This window comes from Dipodomys spectabilis, unplaced genomic scaffold (assembly GCF_019054845.1).
Source record: "Dipodomys spectabilis isolate Male_0828 unplaced genomic scaffold, ASM1905484v1 ptg000145l, whole genome shotgun sequence".
Taxonomy (NCBI): Eukaryota; Metazoa; Chordata; class Mammalia; order Rodentia; family Heteromyidae; genus Dipodomys; species Dipodomys spectabilis.
The window spans coordinates 4,794,699-4,809,221 of NW_024870822.1; the positions used below are offsets into that span (position 1 = coordinate 4,794,699).

A 14,523-nucleotide genomic window follows, 5' to 3' on the forward strand; every position below is an offset into this window, starting at 1 on the left:
CCAGTGAAAGAGCAACAGAAATATTTTAATGTTGGGAAGTAAAAAGGTCATGTTTTTAAAAAGAGGTGATGCCAGCCCATCGTTATATCACAAGAAAATGGTTCAATCAATTCCAGTGACTATGGAATATATATTTTAGACAATATAGGATATATGGCTTCCTAGACACGGATAGACTAAATTCTGCAATCTCCCTATATTGGGCCACCACGAAATAGAGAAATAAATTTCTAAAACATCTACACTACTGCATATACTGGGAGCTATTACTACAGTACTTTGCCCACACACAATTTAGTTTAAAATGCAGGCTCTAAATTAACAATTGAAAGGTAAACACTCTGATTTTTGAAAGGGAAAAAGACTTATTAGCAGATACTACAAAGGAACAGCATCTACAGCATCTATAAGCATGTCAAGAGATGCTCATTATCTTTCATCCCCAATATAATGCAAGTTACATCTCTGGGGAAAGATGACTTCCTAATCACCTGGCTGAGGAAAATAAAATCTAACACACATCTAGAAGTTTCCTACTGCTGGTATGAGTATGAAAAGATACAACCACATTGGAAAAGAGGCGAGCAGTTTCTCCTAAAACAGTCACTTGCCCCATACCAAATAAATCCACTCCTAAGGAATTTTCTGTTTATTTCAGTTTTTGTTTTGGATTTTGAGACAGGATCCTCCAATGTAGCAGCTGGCTTAAACTTGTGATCTCCCTGCCTCTATCCCTAGAGCTGGGATCACATCCATGTGCCATCAGCCAGACATTTCGTTAGAAGAATAAAAGCATAAGTAGATAAAATGACTGATGTAAGCATTTCCATATGAACTCCACTTAGAATGGCCAAAAGCTGAAAATAGCTCAGGTGTTCAGCAACAGGACAAATATATATAAGGAAACACACACACACACACACACACACATATGCTAAACTTATATACAATCAACATACATATGATCAACTCATATAAGGAAATACTACTCAGCACAAAAAGGACAGCTTGTGATATATATCACAACATGAATGGGCCTTCCAACATTTTTGCTGTCTGAAAGAAGCCTTATTATACAAAATAGTACATAAATCAGTGGTTTCCTAGGGCAACTGTGTGTGAGGGTCAGGGGAATAACCAGGAAAGAGCATGAAGAAACTGTAACAGTTAGGGCTATGACTATCTTTGGTGTATTCATAAGGGCTTAAGACTCACTGGTATATATGGTTATTGAACTCTGTGGAATAATACACCTGACATTTGTTTATTTCATTCTGTAAATAGCATCTTACAAGCTAAATTGCATTTTGGATTCTTAATTGTATGCTCAGGGTTTAGAGGTAAAGTACACTGATGTCTTCAACTTACTCAGATACATTAAAAAATTAATAACTACTGGATTATTAGAACATATATAGAACAACCTGTTATAAAAAGATAAATAGCAGCAAGGTGCTGTTGGCTCACATCTGTAATCCTAACTATTCAAGAGACTGAGATCTGGGGATCATGGTTCAAATACAGCCAGGGCAGGAAAGTTCTTGAAACTATTATCTCTAATTGACTAGTAAAAAAAAAAAAAAATGGGAAGTGGTGTTGTGGCTCAAGGAATAGAGAGCTAGCCTTGAGAAAAAAGCTCAGAGACAGTGCTAAGGCTCTGAGTTGAAGCCCAAGGACTAGCACGCATGCACACATGCACATGCATGCACACACACACACACACACACACACACACACACAAGATTTGTACTAAAATGACACCAGGAACCACTGGCTCACACATGCAATCCTAGCTGAGATCCAGAGGATAGTAATTCAAGACTAGACAGGAAAGAAAAGTCCTCTAGACTTCATCTCTTAAATAACCAACCAAAAGCCAAGCTGCAGGCATGGCTGAAGTGGTAAAGCACCAGCCAAGTAAGTAAAGCAAGCATGAAGCCCTGAGTTCAAAACCCAGTACCACAAAAAGATATATAGGAAAATATATGGGTAAACTCTGAAGTTCTTTCCATTTTCTGAATTAAAATTTTTCAGAATAAAGTGTTTGAAGCTATATGGCAAAAGTAGAATTCCTTTTGGAGGTAGAGGTCACTCCTAAGTAAACAATTTAAAGGAACACAAATTGAGGACCAAGACAGCAGTGTATCTGTCAATCAGGGTAATAAACAGGGCAGTGGGAAACCATGAGCAAAGACAAAAATTATATATGTACTTTGTGAGCCAGCTGTTTCCTACACAGACAAACTGTGTCAGCAAAATCAGTAAGGATTTCATAATTCAACAACAGTTAATCATTCTCCCAAACAAGAATGAGGCAAGTCAGTTTTAGAACAAAAGAGAGTGGTTTTAAATTAATATGTTCGGTTTTATAAAAAAAAAAAAATCTCACTGCCTGGCCCCATAATCTGTTTAGTTCACTAAGTATTCAATAAAACTTCAGTGTGAACCAGGATTTAGCAACCCTTGAGTACACCGCCAGTCCTGGCCCCCAGTTCAGTTCTAATCTTAACCCTGTCGCTAGCCAGCTGCATGTGCTAGTTACAGACTTCTAAGTTTGTCTGGTTCACTTTAAGAAATCATGCCAAACTGGACTGATATAACAAAAGACAAAGGAGCGCTAGAAGAATGGCAGCTTCTCACAAACAGCACCATGAATGCCACCCATGAGCATGAGGCATCAAGCCCCCAGTCCATGAACATTAACCTGGTTTTGAGAAAGTGTTGTGTGCACTGAGGGAAAAGCCCAGCTCTAGTCCTTTCTGCCAGATTAACCAGCAGCACAATACCGGTCCAAAATCTAATCCAGCCTCTTCAACGTGCCCTTTTGAGACTCCGCACCCCAGGGCACAGAACAGGATTGCCTGCTTCATCTGCATTGGGCTAAAATCCTCTGTTCTTTAAACATAAGCAGGTGTCACCTGCTTTGTGAAAGCTTGCAGCCACGGTCAGCCTACCGTCTACACCGTCTGTACTGGGGCTGGATGGCGAGATGTTTCTGAGTCTACTCTCCCAGTCTCCACACTGAACTCCTCAAGGGTGTGGTTCTAGACTCAAGGGGATTTGAATACTTTGGCCCCAACAAGGATCAGCACTCAGCAGGCACTCAGTACTACAAAGCAGCACCTATCAGTGGGGCTCGGTCTGAAGTGCCCCGTCGGGTGTTTTTACCTGGAATAACGGAAGGGGGAATTCTTTTATTTGGTGGTTTCACACGGGGCACACTTGGATTACAAAAACGGTCCCTAAGGGCTCCCACCCGCGTGGACGTCTGCAGCTGTAATTTCAGGAGCCTGCTCTGCTTCCTGCAGCTCCCGCCAGGGCTGTGACCTCTGTCCCAGCTGGCCCAAATGCAAACTCCAGAGTCCCGTGCCCGGTCGCCACCCACAAACCCTGCAGGCCCAGGCCCTGCGCCCCAGAACCCAGCCCCCTCGCACAGCTAGATGTAGTCAGTAGTCTTTCTGCACACCACCCCCATGCCCGGAATGGGGGGGGAGGGGAGGGGGCTCCCCGCCCAGTGCCACCCCGGAAAAGCAGAGGCGCCCAGGCCCCGTTACTCGTGGGCGCCCCTGCTTCCTGCACCGGTCCGCAAGACGCCCCGAGAGCACGTGGTCTACCTGCGCGCCCCGCTGCTCCTTCCACTGCTTCATCTGGTCGCTGGCTGGGTCCCGGCTGTCCGCCATGGCTTCCAACTCTCCAGGCAGAGCTCAGCCTGCAGTGTCGGGAGATCTCCACCCAAGGCTGAGGACAGATCTGCCGCCCCAGCGCCCGAAGTAGATGACTTCAGCCTCCGCCAATCAGCACCGCCCCCGCCCGCCCTCCCGGAGGGCCCCTTCTGATTGGTCACTGGAGGGATAAGTGGGATGGGATTGGAAGTCCAGTGCTCCCTGTGGGAGGCGGGTGTAGAGGAACGGGGGGGGGGGGGGAGGGGGGGGGGAGGGGGAGGAGGGCGGGGGGGGGGGGGGGACTGGGTGTGATAAGTGGAAAGTCAGAGTGACTTTACAAGTGGAGGACTTGGAACTGTGTTCTTCAGAGAGTCAGATGTCCAATGTGGATTTCCTCTGTCCAAAATGAAGTTGCTGCTGAAGGATGGGTTGGATGCTTTCTTCACTCTTTATTCATGAATTTTTATTTATTAGAAAACTATATTATTTCATAGAAAAGCACTCTGAAACTTTGTATCACCAATCTCTATTTAAAATAAACAATCTACGTTGGGAAGTAAATGCTTGGTAATATTTATAATATACAGTAAGTTACTGACAAGTTTGTCATCTTATTTATTTATTTATTTATTGGGGCTTGAACTCAAGACCTTACCTTTTTCACTCTAAAACTGGCATTCTATCAGTTGAATCATGGCTCTACTTCTGGTATTTTCTGGTTAGTTGGATATAAGAGTCTTACATATTTTCCTGCCCAGACTGGCTTTAAACATCAATCAGCCTTCTAAGTAGCTAGGATTACAGGCATGAGCCACTGGCACCCACTTTAACCAAGCAGATTGAATGTGTTCTCTCAGGTTCTGAGACGTACCTTGAAATGTCTTGAGATATAACTATACCACCAGCTTCAAATTAAGAGGGCTCAGCTTTTACCTTTGATTTTTTTCAACAGAACTACATGCATGAGTGGGTGTACAATCATGGAAATTTGATATTGTTCTTGATTTTAGAAAGACCTTTGTGATAAAAGTCTAATGTGATTTGCTTGATAGCTTTTACTGTCCACCATTCATATTGCCAAAGCCCATATGGGCAGTGACTGTCACAGCTGTAATTCATTGCGCATTACAGATAGGAACTTGTTCGATCACTTTTGGGGGAGAAGGGGAAGTTGTTTGTTTTTTGCGCCAGCACTGAGAGCTTGAACTCAGGGCATAGGCACTGCTCTTAGCTTTTGCACTCAAAAGCTAGTGCTCTACTACTTGAGTTACAGCTCCACTTTTGGCTTTTTGCTGGCTAACTGGAGGTAAGAGTCTCATGGACTTTCTGTCCTGGCTGGCTTTGAATGTTGATCCTCAGCTCTCAGCCTCCTGAATAGCTAGGATTACAGATATGAGGTAACAGTAGCTGGTTCTACAAGCTTTTTTGTGTCTATTTGCTTTGTTAACCCTCCCAACACTATGAGTTAGAAACTAATATTCATCATTTTACAGATTAAGAGAGTGAGGACTAGAGATTTTAAATAAGTATAAGCATAGTCACACAATTATTAAGCGATAGGATCAAGACCATAGCCATGTAAATTCATCTCCAGAATCTATGGCTTATTGAATAAGTGAATGTCAAAAGAATCAAGTAAGTCTTTTGCTTCCAGCTAGTATAAACACCAAAAAATAAACAGAAAGAGCTGAGTCCCGTTTTAACCTTTGTTCTTTATGACATTGTGGGGGTTTTCACCTCTGTTTCTGTTATGGTTGGTTTGGTTATTACCAAAGCATGATTTTCAGAGAAAGAGAAATGTAGAAATAAGGCTTGTTTCTGGTCTTGTCAAATTATATATTTTAAAGTAAAAATGTATGTGTTCCAGAAAATGGAAACAAGAAGTTTTTTCTTTGCTGGTGTTTTTCTTTTCTTTTTGTCTTGTTAGTTCATTTGTCAGCCTGTAGGAGGGTAAGGGGACACAGAAATTGAAGGACAAAGGGTGAACAAATGCAGCAAGGGTGCTCACTAGACACTATGTTGAAAATGAACTATATAATCTGTGGGTAGGAACAGGAGAGAAGAACTGGCGGAGAGTAAGGGAAGAGCTGACATTGTCCAGAAAGAAATGTACTCATTACCTGACTTATGTAACTGTAACCCCTTTGTATATCATCTTTATAGTAACAATAAAAATAAAAAATATATAAAATGAAGTCTGTGTTTCCAAGTAGTGACTGTGAATTTACATTTGGTACAAAGGTAAAATTTCTGTTCATTTGGCTTTGTAATTATAATTCAATTGTAGTTTAAGTGAAAATACCGCCAAAACTCAGCCCTCATTAAATAGTTTAAATCTTATCTGTTTGACTACAAAAGGTAATTCTAAGTCAGCAAGCAAATTGGGACTACGTTTTAATATTTTAGTCATACATATGCATGAGCATTTCTTTAGTAATTGTGTTTTGGATTCCCCTACTCTCTGAGAAACTAAGATTCTTTTATATATTTCATTGTAATGCTCTTCACTGTGGCTTTATGAGTTAGACAGAAAGAGAAGTAGAGGCAAGAGAAAACAAGAACACAGAAAAAGAGAGGGCACGCCCAGGGTCGCAGTATCAGCTCCCGAGCCTGTGCTGTGGCCCTGGCCGGTCAGTGTAGGTACTTTCTCAATAAAGTTGCTTCTTTATTTTTTTTTATTGTTAAAATACTGTACAGAGGAGATACAATTACATGGGCAAGATAGTGAGTACATTTCTCATCAACATTGTAGCCTCCTCCTTTGTTTACCCTTCCCATCCCTTCCCAGCCTCCCCCTACCCCCCACCCAATCCTCCCCACCCCCCCACCAAAGTTGTAAAGTTCATTTTCAACATGACAACTTGTACTTCTCATTGTTGCAAGGGGGGGGGGGGAAGAAAAAGAAAAAGAGAGGGCACTGGTGACTCAACCTGCAATCCTAGCTACTAAAGAAGCTGAGATGTCATACACTTCATTTATGCTTATATCACATTCACTTGGCCAGAATTACATGGCCATGCCTAGCTACACAGAACATTGGGAAATGTTGTCTCTGGCTTGGCAGCCATGTGCTTGACAAAACTCAGGTATTCTATTAGAAAAGAAAAGAAGAATAAGTATTGGTGGTCAGCTAGCAGCATCTGGCACATGGTCTTCTGGACTGCTGAGATGATTAAGGGAGATGATATACACAGTTAGCTATTAGTATTACCTAGTTATCAGAATTGCCATTTGCTCAAGAGCCTATGTGACTCTTTTATGGAATACTTCAACTTATTATGCCCAGAAAAGGATCCCCAAAGACCACCAAGAAGCAGATTGCGATGTAAGCACACGGAGAGTCGTTTATTACAAACTGGAGCCTGGACTCACAACCATCACCTACACAGTGGGTCAGAGTTGAGAGCCATGACCCTTCCTTCAGCAGGGTTTTTATAGGGCATACAGCATAGCATCACTTAACAAATCATATCACACCACGGGTAATTCATAAAACAATTCTAAAAGATGATTAGTTTAACCAGTGGCGGGAACCGACCAGGGACTGGGGGTTGGCTGGTTCATGGGGCTGATGCTCTTCGAAATGACTGGCTAAAGCAGATGATCTGAGCTGTGACCAAGTGGTCTTTATCTTGCGAGAACATTTGGAACTTAGCTGTAGTTAGTGGAATTTACCGTAAAGGGAGTTGTTCCTGGAATTTGGGTTCAAGGGGAGTTGCTGATACAGTTTCTGAAGTTTCAGTTATGGTGCCTTAGCAGGATGGAGTCTAAACCTAAAATGTCTATATTATATTTTGTTCAGGCTTCACAGGACAAACTTTGTATTGGGTTTTTGTAGTGATACCAATTTTTCTGTTGTTCCAATCACAGCTAACAGAGCCCATTTGTGCAACAGCTTTTTTATCTCCACAGCAGACACAGCTCACAGCTAGCCATCACAGATTCCATCTTTGCTTCTGCTATCTCCAAGAATGAAATCCAACAACAACAAAAGGTGACATGAAAATATTGAATTTATTTAAGCTAAAAGAAAAGAAACAGAGCTTTCTCCAGGTGAGAGGGGTCCTGACTGAGTTGGCAGGGAAATGGCTGAAACTAAATGGGAGGAGGGGGGGCTGGATTCTGATTGGTTCCAATCCCATGCAAATGAGGCACAAGACAACCAACCAGAGACAATCTATGCCATCAATGTGGCCATGAAACTTAGTCTTTAATCAGTTGAGTCTTGCAAGTCTCCACCCTAACTAAGCTGAGAACGTAAAACGAGATAGGAGGCAAGATATCTGTTCTCTGTGTTCCCTGTAGATGGGATTTTTTTTAAAGAAACTTGCAGTTTCCACAGTCTGGTCTCCCTTTGTTAGGTCAGTGCATTACCATTGCAAGGTATATTCCTAGAGGCCCTGGACCTTTGACTAATCTACCTAACCATTTAACTAATTTCACCTGTTCAATATTACACATATTTCTATAGGATGTGCTGTAGTTAAGAGGCTGCCTATGGCTACTACAAGTATGGCTCTGAATTCACATATGATGAACAACCCATATCATACACCAAACCTTCCCATCCCACCCAAGCATATTTTCAAAACATATTTCAAGAAAAACTTACACTCTCCCTACACTGTCCAGTCTCTACATTAAGAGATTTTCCAACATTAACCCATCTGATCCGTGTAACAACCTTGTTAAGATATGAAGCCAACATTGCTCTACCTGTGAGGACATTGAGGTAGCAGAAAGACAAAGAACCTCCCAATGTTACATCATTGGTTAATGATGAGGTCAGAACTCAAGTCAGGCAGTGACTCTGGAAGTCACATCTCAACTTGTACATCACTCTGCCTGCCGCAAAGTGGACAGGGAAACCAAGGTGAGTGTTATACTTTCTTTGGAGTTTATCTAAATTAAGGCAACATTTCCTGTCCACCTAGGACTAGCTTAATGGGAAGCACAATGATGTAAACCAACTGTAGAATCCATATTTGCCTTTCCATAATTGAGAAAGATCAAGCTTGGCATTGGTGGCTCATGCCTGTAATCCTAGCTACTCAGGAGGCTGAGATCTGAGGCTCATGGTTCAAAGCCAGCCCAGACAGAAAAGCCCATGATACTTTTGTTTGTTTGTTTGTTTGTTGGGTCCGGTTGTCGGGCCTGAACTCTGGGCCTGGGCGCTGTCCCTCGGCTCTTCAGCTCAAGGCTAGCACTCTACCACTTGAGCCACAGCGCCACTTCTGGCTTTTTTCCTTTTTGCTTATGTAGTGCTGAGGAATCGAACCCAGGGCCTCAGGCATGCAAGGCAAGCACTCTACCACTGAGCCACCTTCCCAGCCCCAGCCCATGTTACTTTTATTTCCAATAAAAACTACTCAGAAAAGGCCAGGAGTGGAGCTGTGGCTCAAGTGGTAGAGCACTATCCTTGAAAAAAAAAAGCTAAGGGATAGTGTCAAGGCCCTGAGTTCAAGCCCTAGGACTACTAGCACCAAACAAAACAAAACAAAAAAGCATAGGAGCTGGGTGCCAGTGGCTCATGGCTGTAATCCTAACTATGCAGGAGTTTGAGATCTAAGGATTATGGTTTGAAGCCAGCCCAGGCAGGAAAGTCCTTGAAACTCATATTTCCAATTAACCACATTAAAAAGTCAGAAATGGTGACGTGGTTCAAGTGCTACAGTGAAAGCCTTGAGTAAAAATATGAAAGTACAGTGTCTAGGCCCTGAGTTTGAACTTCAGTATTTGCATCAGAGAAAGAAAGAAAGAGAGAGAGAAAGAAAAGAGAGAGAGAGAATGGGAAAATGACATTCCAGACTCTTTGAAAGAATGAGAAGTGGTTATGAATCTGTAATGCTAGCACCGTAGGTCTAGAGAGTCCCAGAGAATTGAGGATTGTCCAAAGATAGTGGTGAGGGTGTCAAAGAAGAGGAACTGTAGACAAGGCCCCTTGGGAGCCGCAGACTTAGGACTTCTAAGGTAGTAGAATGAGCATTCCCTGGGAAAACATATCCATTCAAAGAGTCAACTCCCACCAGGAGAGAGGATCCACGAACATGGATAGCACTCTTGCTCCAGGATATGTGGACACAAACAGGCAGGCAGCTCTTGCTCTAGGAAATGTGGACATAAACAAATGCAATTCTGAGACTGTGACATGAATCAATATTCTCCTAAGTGTGCCAAGTGTCAAAAGCAATTGCTTCATGGAAGCAAAGTTCAATCACTGCTGGTTGGGAAAAGGCATGGTGACTGCACCTGACAATGGCTAGGGAAAATGAAGCTGTCTATGCCTGTATACATGCAAAGATATCAAGCAAATGATAGACAGGGCAATATCTGGGTAAAAGGTAAACTGGAGTTATTTGTCCTCCTTTTATAATGTTTTGCCATTTTAGTATTATATCCAAATAAAATTTTACCAAAAAATGTAAATGAACTCCTAGAACAGACCATATTCAAGTATTTTTCTTAGAGAATGTGTTAATTATATTATTTGGTACTAGACAAAAAGAGAGTAAAGTCCAGGTTAGAACTGTTATAGGGATTAAGAATGAAAGGCAGGGCTGGGGAGGTGGCTCAGTGGTAGAGTGCTTGCCTTGCATGCATGAGGCCCTGGGTTCAATTCCTTAGCACCACATAAGCGAAAAAAAAAAAAAAGCCGGAAGTGGTGCTGTGGCTCAAGTGATAGAGCACTAGCCTTGAGCTGAATAGCTGAGGGACAGCGCCCAGGCCCAGAGTTCAGGCCCCACGACCAGACTCAAAAAAAAAAAAAAAAAAAGAATGAAAGGCAAGGGAAAAGGTCAAGGAGAAAGAAGAATTATAACTTTATCTATAGTATATAATTTACCTTGAACACAGTGATTGTGTGTATGTGTGTGTGCATATGTGCATGTGTGCACGTGTACCAGTACTAGGGCTTGAACTCAGAGCTTCATATCCTTGGGTGGGCTTTTTCTCTCAGAGCTGATTAATTGGAGATAGACCAGGCAATCTGAACTGTGATCCTCAGATCTTAGCCTCCTGAGTAGCATGAACCACTGACACCCCTGCAGTGATTTAATAGTTAAGTGAGTTAAGATGCAAAAATAGAACTTAGGAAGATATAAAAACAATTAGCTAAGCATCTTATACGCAGAAATTACCTTACGATTATATATATAATGAGATTTAACATACTATATACATATATATTGTGAGATTTAATGTGTTAATACTTCTCAAACCCTAAGGTTATGTGACAAAAAGTATTCTAGGCTTACCCAATATGATTATCCCGAGGTAAGGAATTACTTGACGAAGAACATATGTTTCTTTCTGTTTTTCATCACTGTATGCCGAGCTTTTAGTTTAGTAAACATTATCTATTATCTTCCCAATAAGTGCTGGTTTTATGGCCGCCTTTGGTAGTGTTTGTAGCATCGCTTGTCTTGCTGTGTTTACACTGTTGGGTTTCAAGATTATTCTGTATATTGTTGTATTGGCAGAAACCCTGAGAACACAAGCCTTGATGTCCACCCCCACCCCAAGTTCACCGCATGTAGAAAAGGCACTTGGCTTCTAACAATATGCATGTCTTCAACATCCTGGACTCTGCTATTCCAGTGTCTGTGATAATAATCACAGAATAAACCTGAGCAAATTAAACTATCATAATGCTGGGAAAACAAAACACTGGCGCCACCAAAACTCCCAACAAACAGTAGGTGCCAAAATTACCAGCCACCAAGACTCCCTGAGTGCCAAAAGAGACCTGACTGCCTTACATTACAGTTGGGAGCATGAGTCAGTATGACTGACTGAAAGTTAGAAATCTTAGACTCAGTGTAGGCACAAAGTCAAAAGCAAGGCCCTGGGCAACAGGGAGTGTGGGATTCAAACCAGGAAAGGCATTTACCCTCTATCTATCATACCCTCATGTTATTTCTTTGCTCCTCTCAAATATACCAACATGCTGAGCACCGGTTGCTTATGCCTGTTATCCTAGCTACTCAGGAGGCTGAGATCTAAGGATCCCAGTTTGGAGCCAGACCAGGAGGAAAGTCTATGAGACTCTTATCTCCAATTTGATCAGCAAAAAGTGGAGATGTGGTTCAAGTGGTAGAGCACCAACCTTGAGAGGAAAAGCAAAGGGAAAATGCCCAAAACCTAAGTTCAAATCCCAGTAAGGGCACAAAAAAAACCCTAGCATAATACAAAAATGCTGTAACTTAAAGATGAATATATAAAAATATATACAAATATGTACTATATACAAATATAGACATATATGTGATATATAATATATATAATATGTAATATATATACATTAGAAATTGTTTATAACTTGAAAAATGCTAGTCTAAACATCAGTTCACAAAACATGAAAGCATAGTTAAGGTTCTATTTGTTTTGTGCCAGTGTTTTGTTTTTTTTTAAAGAGGCATTTTTTTTCTCTTTTGTTCTGTTTTGTTTTATGTCAGTCATGGGGCTTGAACTCTGGGCCTGAACACTGTCCCTCAGCTCTTCAGCTCAAGATTAGTGCTCTACCACTTGAACTACAGATCTACTCCAGTTTTCTGGGTGGTTTATTGGAGATAAGAGTCTCACGAACTTTCCTCCCCAAGCTGGCTTTGAATTGCAACCCTCAGATCTCAGCCTCCTGAGTAATTAGGATTACAGGCATGAGCCACCAACGCCCAGATAAAGAGGCATGTTTTTAAAGATAGAAACCAAAAATGGATAAAAAGATGAGTGTAGACATGCAGATATTCTCTCTACACTGTGCCAGATGGTCCAAAACTCCACTTCCAAACACTGTGGCCACCCTCCACCTGGCTGTACCTGGGAAATGAAAAGTAGATGGCAATACAGTAACTGCAGCCATGAGTTGCAAACATTTCTTCCTTCCAAAGCACTGGACATGTGTCGAAGTGGAGTCAGGAAGACAGAACCATAATAAATGCAGGTGTGTGATTATTCTTTACACTATTATGCATCTAAAAGAACCTGGGTTTGGAAGCCAGTTTCTCCCTGAAAGTGCCCAAACCACGGAGTTGGGCTGAAGAAAGATAAAGTTGTAAAGACAAGGGTAAAAAAAAAGGAGGAGAAGGAGGGGAGAAAGGAAAAATGGGAGAAGAAGAGGAGGAGAAATCAAGACAGTAGAGAAAACAGAAATGTTGGTCAAGACTAGACCTCAACTCTGAAATGCTGAAGAAGGTACTACTGTCTCCAGAGGAAAAAGGGGAAATGTGGAGAGCAAAGCCCAGGGCATTGTGGGTGGAGGGGGCATACGAATATCTTTAGTAGGAGCCCAACTCTCCAAGGATGGGGGGGGAAATGGCCTGGTAATAAGAGTTTTCTGCTCAGCTGGCAAACTGAGCTTTAGATGGTGAAGAAGCAAAAGAGGAATATAAACACTTAAAGTGTCAGTTACCTAGGACATTGCAAAACTGTCTTTTTGGTGTGCATCAGTACTAGGATTTGAACTCAGGGCCAAGGTGCTGTCCTTTGTTTTTTTTTCACTCAAGGCTGGTACTCTACTACTTGAACCACAGCTTCATTTCTGACTTTTTGCTGGTTAATGGACTTTCCTACTTGAGCTGGCTTTGAACCACAGTCCTCAGATCTCAGACTCTGGAGTAGCTAGGATTATAGGTATGAGCCACCAGGGCCTGGATTCTCTCTTGGTTGTTGGACATTTCTCCTTGCTTCCCCACATGCTATTAGCCAAAATAGCAACGGCATGATCAGATCTCATAAGAAAGTCTCCTTGATGTCTGTGTTGGAAGAGTGGGGAGTTAGCAAGGTCACATGTAAGTGAAAAGAGGGAACTCAGCCTATACAAGTTTTTACCAAGTCACAATGACACCAAACCCTGGGTTTGTTTTTTTTTTCTCCTCTCTTCCTTCATTTCAATATTTGAGAATGACTTCATGCCCCTTTGTTTCCTCTTCTGTATCTGAAGGACCAGCTGTAAATGAGCCACCTTTTCTCAGCACATTTCCCACTCCAGCTTATGGAGGAGGAAGCCCCAGTTAAAAGGTGAAGAATGAAGATCAGAGACCAAAACCACAGACAAAGGTCTTCAGATAGCAAACCCGTAAGCAAAACCACCTCTGAAATCCACAAGTCCAGGAAGGCTCTGTGATCTTGGCTCCTCGATTGCCACAGAGAGGCTGCATCGACTGACGGCCTTGCTCTTCTTCCACCTGCTGGCTTGCTCCTAAATAAAACCCTTTCTCCTCTCCAGCCACCACTCACGCAGGCTCCTGAGATCGCTCAGGCTTCTGAGTGGCTCTGCTGGGTGACTGCAGAACTGAACCTTTTCAGGGTTATAACCAGATCTGATAAAATAACCTACAGAAAATACTAAGATGAAAGAGAAGCCCGGCACTGGTGGTTTATACCCTTAACCCTAGCTACTAAGGAGACTGAGATCTGTAGGATCTAAGCCAGCCAGGGCAGAAAAGTCTGTGAGATTCCATCTCCAATTAACCATCAAAAAGCTGGACTGGAAGCTGGGCACTGGTGATTCACTCCTGTAATCCTAGCTACTCAGGAGGCTGAGATCTGAGGGTCATGGTTCAAAGCCAGCCTGGGCAGGAAAGTCCGTGAGTCTCATAAGAGTCTCAATTAATCTCCAGAAAACCAGAAGTGGTGGTGTGGCTTAAGTGTAAGAGTGCTCACCTTGAGCTGAAGAGCTCATGGATAGCCCCCAGGCCCAGAGTTCAAGCCCACAACTGACAAAAAAAACTGGGTTGGCAGTATGCTCAAGTGGTAGAGTGCCAGCTATTGAGCAAAAGAGCGTAAGGCCCTATGTTCAAACCCTAGTAGGGGAAAAGTTTTACCAGGGGGTTGAGAAATAAGGAGAAAAAGAAAAAGGAAGGAA

General features: G+C 42.3%; 1 protein-coding gene across 1 annotated transcript in view; it reads right to left on the reverse strand.

Annotated features, from left to right (window-relative positions):
• Window positions 1-3,757, reverse strand: part of Cat (catalase) — a 36,449-nt gene extending 32,692 nt beyond the window's left edge. Inside the window, exon 1 of the mRNA XM_042691348.1 lies at window positions 3,615-3,757. Within this exon, the coding sequence (XP_042547282.1) occupies window positions 3,615-3,680 (66 nt within the window). The 5' untranslated portion in view covers window positions 3,681-3,757. The remainder of the gene's footprint in view (window positions 1-3,614) is intronic.
• Window positions 3,758-14,523: the final 10,766 nt, after the last annotated feature.